Source organism: Portunus trituberculatus, chromosome 10, assembly GCF_017591435.1.
Source record: "Portunus trituberculatus isolate SZX2019 chromosome 10, ASM1759143v1, whole genome shotgun sequence".
In the NCBI taxonomy this organism is placed as follows: domain Eukaryota; kingdom Metazoa; phylum Arthropoda; class Malacostraca; order Decapoda; family Portunidae; genus Portunus; species Portunus trituberculatus.
Genome location: NC_059264.1, coordinates 619,083 through 626,582, shown reverse-complemented (window position 1 = coordinate 626,582; position 7,500 = coordinate 619,083). Strand labels below are relative to the sequence as shown.

Below are 7,500 nucleotides of genomic sequence, written 5' to 3'. Positions count from 1 at the left end.
GTGACGTGTTTTGCTGTGGTGGTGATGGTGGTGGTGGTGGTGTGGTGCTTTGTGGTGGTGTGTGGTGTTTGTCTGTCTGTATGTTTGTTTGTGTCTGTGTCTGTGTTTGTGTGTTTGTTTTTCAGTTTCGTGTTTTTTTTTTCTCTATTTCTCGTGTTCTTTTATCTGATTTTTGTTTTTGTTTTTTGTCTTTGTTTTTTCTTGTGTTTTGTTTTGTGTTTATTGTGTTTGTGTGTGTATGTATGTATGTGTGTGTGTTTTATCTGTTTTGAGTATTACCCCTTTTTTGTTTGTTTTATTTTTGTGTGTGTGTATTCACCTAGTTGTAATTTTACAGGGCCTGGGTATCATACTCGTGGCCCCGTCTCCATATCTACACACATCCAACCTTCCTTTAAAACTATGCACACTCCTTGCTGACACCACCTCCTCACTCAAACTATTCCACACCTCCACATATCTTTGTGGGAAACTATATTTCTTCACATCCTTCAAGCATATTCCCTTGGCTATCTTTTTACTATGCGATCTCGTAGTTCTATTTAAATTGTGTGTGTGTGTGTGTGTGTGTGTGTGTGTGTGTATTGTGTCTGTCTATCTGTGTGTTTGGGTGTTTTTTTTTTATTTCAATTACCTGCTTATCACTTATTCTATGGATGTATATTTATTTAATCACTTTACTGAAGGTGGATGTGCTTTATGGAAAATTTATCCTCTTTTCATTATTTTACTTTCTTTTGTGTGTGTGTGTGTGTGTGTGTGTGTGTTGAGTGCATTCGCTGTGATATGTTAGGTCAGGTTAGGCTAAGAATCATAACCTAAGCTAACCAAACACTAACCTAACACTAACCTCACCTAACCTGACCTAACCTAACCTAACTGCACCTGAGCTATTCTTCACTACCCTAATATTGGACAACAGTGAGCATTGTGTTTCTGTTAAGGTTTAGTCAGGGTTGCCAAATGTCCTGGATTAGACAGAAAAGCGCCCCTCCCCCCCTCACCATTTAGAAGACCCGTCCCAGCATATCAGCCAGTTTATCTATCTGTCCCAGTAACGTTGCTTTGCGTTTCCTTGCCACCGTGGAATAGACAAAGGAGACGACTGACATTTTTTGCTCTGTATGCATTAAATCTGGTAAATGTTTATAGAAAGGACCCTCGTTTGTCCAATATGGCCGTTTGTCTCCTTAGGCTTTTTTTGAGGAAATGCTGTATTTTGTCTTATTTTTGTGTCCCTGACCAGCTAAACTAAAACAAATGTATGGTAAGTTTACGTAATCCTAAATCTGACCTGACCTAACCTTACCTAACCGTAAAACTAGCCTAACCAAACCTAACCTAACCTAAGCTGACCTAACGTAACCCAACCTAAACCTAATCTGACTCAGGTTTTTTGCAAGACGTGGTGAATTTCAAAAGGATTGGTATGAGTCAGTAATTGCCGAGTGCATGAAGGAAAAAAAATGATAGCGGTGAAGTACAGTGAGTGTTTTAAAAGTGTACCAAAAAAATACTTGATAGCTGTGAGTTATAGTTAGAGTATTGTTACTGCCACAGTATGGAGTCTTGTCGTACGCTGTTGAGGGCCTAAGTCAACCCTAATCCTAAAACTAGCTTAACCTAAGCTGACCTAACCTAACCTAACCTAAACTTAATCTGACTCAGGTTTTTTTGCGTGACGTGGTGATTTTCAAAAGGATCGGTATGAGTCAGTAATGGCCGAGTGAACCCCCCCAAAAAAAGAAAGAAAAAAAAAAGAGGTGAAGTACAGTGAGTGTTTTACAAATGCACCAAAAAAAAAAAAAAAATGAAAGAAAAAACAAAACTTGATAGAGTTGAGTTACGGTGAGTGTATTGTTACCGCCACAACATGCAGTCTTGTCATGTGCTGCTGAGAATGACTGATAGTAAGCATTGACCTGAGACCCGTAACCAAAGATATATATATATATTGTGTGTTGAATCTTTTTGTACTAAATATGAAATGCGTTTACAGTGTACATGCAGCAGTGTATAATGTGAATACCGCCTCATAGTTAAAAAGATTGTCACAGTTTGCATGTAGAAAATTATGGTAACCTATTTTGGTATAGCCTGAATAGTGATAACCTAACCTAATCTGTTAATCTCCAACCTAATTAGTGTATACAGCAGTGTATAATGTGAATGCCGCCTCATAGTTAAAAAGATTGTCACAGTTTGCATGTAGAAAATAATGTTAACTCTTCTTTTGGTATAACCGGAATGATAATAACCTAACTCAATCTAACCTAACCTAACATGAATGATAGTAACCTAACTCAACCTAACCTAACCTAATCTATTCTCCGCTAACATAATTTAATCCATAGACAACGATGACTTACTCTCATGTTTCAGTAGAACTTTAGAAAAACCCAAATATTCTTCAAGACATTTACTCGGGTACTTTAAATTTCACTGAGAATCGTGCAAAGGTAATTAAACATACTTCCAGCTGCATCTTTTTTACTTTTAGGAGACTGAAGGTGAAGTGACACATTTTTATCCCCTTCAGTACCATAACACGTTTTCATATTCATTCTGCTCACTATTTGGTGATTTTATACAGCTTCAGAAATATATGTAGGGGATTGAAATAGTAAAGACTGTGGCCATTAATATTCTGACCACCATAGACTGTTCCTAATGTCAATAAAATGGTCTAATCTTGCACAAATCTCAAGGTAAAAATGTGTTGCAGTACTGAAGGGGTTAAGAATATTTTTTTTTATAATTAATGACAGATTAACAAGGAGAAACACTCTTGGGAACCCATCTTATCATCATTGGGGCCTTTGAAAATAGCTGTAATGACAGAGTAAAGCATTTAAAGACAATAATCATGAACACTCCACTGTGGGACACTTTTGGCTGTATCTCCATCACTTTCAGAAGACTTTAGCTGAAGTGACACAAGTTTTTAAGGATGTTTTTGTGATTCTAGTGACAGATCAAGAGCTCATCTACATTATGAACAGGAGAAATACACTTGAAAACCTGGCTAGTCATCTTTGGGGCCTTAGAAAATAGTCATACCGAGAAAGAGAGAGAGAGAGAGAGAGAGAGAGAGAGAGAAGGACAAGAACAAGAACAAAAAGAAAAGAGTTGAACATTTCAGAAGAACAAAGAAACACAGTCATTAGCAGTGAGAGAGAGAGAGAGAGAGAGAGAGAGAGAGAGAGAGAACAAGAACAAGAACGAGAACAAAAAGAAAAGAGCTGAAGATTTCAGAGCAACAAAGAAACACAATCATTAGCAATGGGAGAGAGAGAGAGAGAGAGAGAGATAAGAGGTGCTCAGGAGCTATGTAGTGGTGACAGGCTGGCTTCCTGCAGTCTTGTGTTATCCTGAGCAGACTGCACTGATAACACCCTTGTAGATATTAACTCCTATGTGTCATATGTTTATCTGTGTGTCTGTGTGTGTGTCAGAGAGAGAGAGAGAGACAGACAGACAGACAGAGAGAGGAGAAAGAGAGAGAGAGAGAGAGAGAGAGAGAGAGAGAGAGAGAGAGAGAGAGAGAGAGAGAGAGAGGTAATATGTGATGATAAAAGGAGGTAAATTATTACAGAACTAAAGATAAAGTTAAAAAAAAATAAAGGAAATGGAGAGAGAGAGAGAGAGAGAGAGAGAGAGAGAGAGAGAGAGAGAGAATCAACTAAAGAGCATTAAAAAGTTAATCAATAAAACAAAATCAAATGAAACAGGAAAAACAAAGTAAATAGATAAATAAACAAACAAAAGAACATAAAAAGAAAAGAAATCAAAGAAAAGAATTGGAAAAATTAAATGAAATGAAGAAAATAGATAAATAAAAGAAATAAACACACACACACACACACACACACACACACACACACACACACACACACACTTCTTGACAGTTTCGAATTTGGTTTGGTAGTGTGTGTGTGTGTGTGTGTGTGTGTGTGTGTGTGTGTGTGTATGTGTGTGTGTGCTTGTTTAAATATTTACCTAGTTGTATATATCTAGTTGTATATTACAGGGTTTGAGTGGGGCTCATAGTGACCTGTCTCCATACCTACATTTATCTAACTATTCCTTAAATTTGTTGACATTTTCTACTGCTACAATCTCTTCACTCAGTCCGTTTTAGATGTACACCGTCTCATGTGAGTAACTAACGTCTAGATGTACACCGTCTCATGTGGGTAACTGAACGTCTTAATGTTCCTCAGACACTGACTTTTCATGATTTTGGAATATCCTCTTATTCATGTGTCTCCATCCTCCATCAGTGATACCCAGGTCTTGTCTGTCTGTGTGTGTGTGTGTGTGTGTGTGTGTGTGTGTGTGTGTGTGTGTGTGTGTGTGTGTGTGTGTGTGTGTGTATTTATCTAGTTGTATTGTATAGGGTTTTAGCGGGGATCATAGTGTCCTGGCTCCATGTCTCCATTCATCCAATTTTTCCTTAAAGTTATGCACATTATGCACTGTAACAACCTCATTATTTAATACATTTCCTTTCTCCACCATTCTGTGTGGAAAACTGTATTTTCCAATATCCTTCACACACTGCCTCATCCTGATTTTCTTTACATGACCTCTTGTCCTTCCATCCTCTTCTGTCACCAGCGCCAGGTCTTGCTTGTCTATCTTTTCAATGCCATTCCTTTTTCCTGCTTGTATATTATCTATGTCCTTCCTCCAGTCCTCCTGTCATGTAGTAACTGTGTCTTATAATGTTTCTCTTTGTCCCTTCACAGCTCAACAATATCCAGTAATTATGTCTCATTTCAGTTCCTTTTCCCTTCACAGCTCAAAAACTTCCAATAACTAGTAAGTCTAATCTTAGTTCCTTTGTCCCTTCACAGCTCAACAATATCCAGTAACTTGTCTAATCTCATTCTCTTTACCCTTCACAGGTCGACAATTTCCAATAACTATGTTTAATCTCGGTTCCTTTGTCTCTTCACAGCTTGACAACATCCAGAACATCATTCACTTCACCAAGAAGCACATAGATGACCTCAACTCAAGATTCGCCGGCTTCCAGCACCCACCATCGCTCTATCTAACAGTGAGGACCTTTATACCTCCCATTCCCCACCACCTCTGTGACACACCTCCCCTTGCCTATTACTACTTCTTCTTTTTCTTCTTCTTCTTCTTCTTCTTTTTCTATGCTTCTCCCTCTGTGCTTCATTTTCTCTTGCTCTGCACCTTTTAACTCCCTCTGTGCCCCACCTTTCCTTGCTCATCACCTCTTAGCTTCCTCTATTACACACTTCCTCTTGCCTACAGCCTCTTAGCTCAGCTCCTTCCATGATTCATTTCCTCCTGCCCAGCATCTTTGAACTCCCTCTGTGATTTGCCTTTCCTTGCCCATCACCTCTTAGCTTCCTCTTCCATAGTGTTTCTCCCTTCAGTCACTTTTAAAACAGTCATAGTACTATTTTCATGTTTTTTTTCTCTTTCATCTCATATTTATAACCTCCTTTAGTGTTATTTTTCAAGTGTTACTCCCTTAACTCACATTTAAAATCCTTCATAGTGTTATTTTCTTTGTGTTTCTCTCTTAAGTCACATTCAAAACCTCACAGTTATTTTCAATGTTACTCTTAAGTCACATTAATCCCTTTAGAACCAGGCAGGGTTTTCATATTCATTTTAGTTACTATTTGGTGGTTTTATACAGCTTCAGAAACATCACCACCACCACCACTTCACCCACCATCCTTTTCATTTTATTTTATTTATTTACTTATTTGTTTATTATTTTTTTATTATTTTTTTTGTATATATATATATATATATATATATATATATATATATATATATATATATATATATATATATATATATATATATATATATACCACATTTGACTGCTGTGTGTGTTTGCGCAGGAGTACACGGAGCTGACGGGGAAGCTGCACCGATTTGAGGCCAAGGAGCAGGAGATTCTGGAGCTGCTGAGTCTGAGTGGTCCCAGCGAACACTCCACGCAGACCAACGGCTGCCACGACGACCACTCCGACGCACACCACGCACCCTCCGACGACACCGACTCAGGCTTCCACGCACCCTCGCAGAGCACAAGTATGGGGTCTCAGTTTGTTTGGTTCATTTGTCTTATTTTATTATTTTTTTTATTCTTTTTCTTTTTCTTTTATCTTTATTTTTTCTCATCTTTTTTTGGTTCGTTCGTCTTATTTTTTTTTTTTTTTTTTTTTCTCATTTTTTAATTCTTTTTCCTTTTCTTTTTTTTTTTTTTTCTTGGTTTCTTTTCTTTCTTTTTTCATCTTATTTTTATTTATTTTTTTTTCTTGTCATTTGTTTTTCTTGTTTTACTTGTGTTTGTTTTGTTTGTTTTTAGTCTTCTTTTCTTCTCTTCTTATTAATTTTTTTCTCTTATTTTCTTTTTCTTTCCTTTTTGTTTTTTCACATTTTCTATTTTTTCATTTTTTTTCTTTTCTATTTTCTTTTCTATTTTCTTACTTTTTTTTCAGGCTTCCTTGTACCTTTTCTCTCTTTTCCTCCTTTTTTTGTTGTCTTTCTTTTTTCTTTATTTTTCTCTCATTTTTCTTTCTTCACAGAGCACAAGTATGGGGGTTCTTATTTCCTTGTTTTGTTTGTTGTTTTTGTCTTTTCTTTTTTCTTTTTTTCTTTTTGTGTTTTGTTTATTTTATCTTTTTTTTTTTTTTTTTTTTTTTCTTTATATTTCTCCTGCTTTTTTTTTCTTTGTGTTTGTTTCTTTTCTTTTCTCGTCTCATTTGTTTTGTTTGGTTTTTGCTCTTTTCTTTTTCTTTCTCATTTTCTATTTTCTTTATCTTTTTATTTTTATTCTTTTCCTTTTCTTTTTCTTCGTTTAATTTTTAATTAGTTTTGTCATTTTGTTTCCTTACTTTTTTTATTATTATTATTTTTCTATAGTAGTTTGCATCCAGTTTTACTACTACTACTACTACTACTACTACTACTACTACTACTACTACTACTACTACCACTACCACTAACAACAATCCTAACCTAACCTAACCTAACTCAACCCACAGGCAGCAATGGTGTGTGCGAAGAGGTTACCCGGTCCACACCCCAGTCACCCCTCCGGTCCGTGGTCCGGGCGCACCTCCCCAACAAGCAGCGTACCACAGTCCCAGTGCAGCCTGGTCGAACCCTCAAGGATGCGCTGGCCAAGGCCCTCAACCTGCGGAAACTGTCACCTGATGTCTGCATTGTGTACCGGAAAACTAATCCTAAGGTGCGGAGGAGGAGGAGGAGGAGATGGTGTGTGTTTGTGTGAGGAAGAGGAAGAGGAGGAGGAGGTGGTGGTTGTGAGTAAGGAAGAAGAGGTTGTGGAGGCTGATGGTTGTGGTGATGATGGTGGAAGAGAAGGAGGAAGAGGAGGTGGTGGTAGAAGAAGAGGACGAGGAAGAGGTTGGTGGTGGTGGTGTATGAAGAAGAGGAAGAAGAGGAGGAGGTGGTAATGGTGTTTGTGTGAGGAAGAAGAAG

At 37.4% G+C, this 7,500-nt stretch overlaps 1 protein-coding gene across 5 annotated transcripts in view; it reads left to right on the top strand.

Annotated features, from left to right (window-relative positions):
• Positions 1–7,500, top strand: part of LOC123502019 (raf homolog serine/threonine-protein kinase Raf-like) — a 24,479-nt gene that overhangs the window by 286 nt on the left and 16,693 nt on the right. For all 5 annotated transcript variants that reach the window (XM_045251169.1, XM_045251166.1, XM_045251170.1 and 2 more), the window contains exons 2-4: positions 4,964–5,065; positions 5,895–6,087; positions 7,044–7,249. In XM_045251169.1, coding sequence (XP_045107104.1) covers positions 4,964–5,065; positions 5,895–6,087; positions 7,044–7,249 — 501 coding nt within the window. The remainder of the gene's footprint in view (positions 1–4,963; positions 5,066–5,894; positions 6,088–7,043; positions 7,250–7,500) is intronic.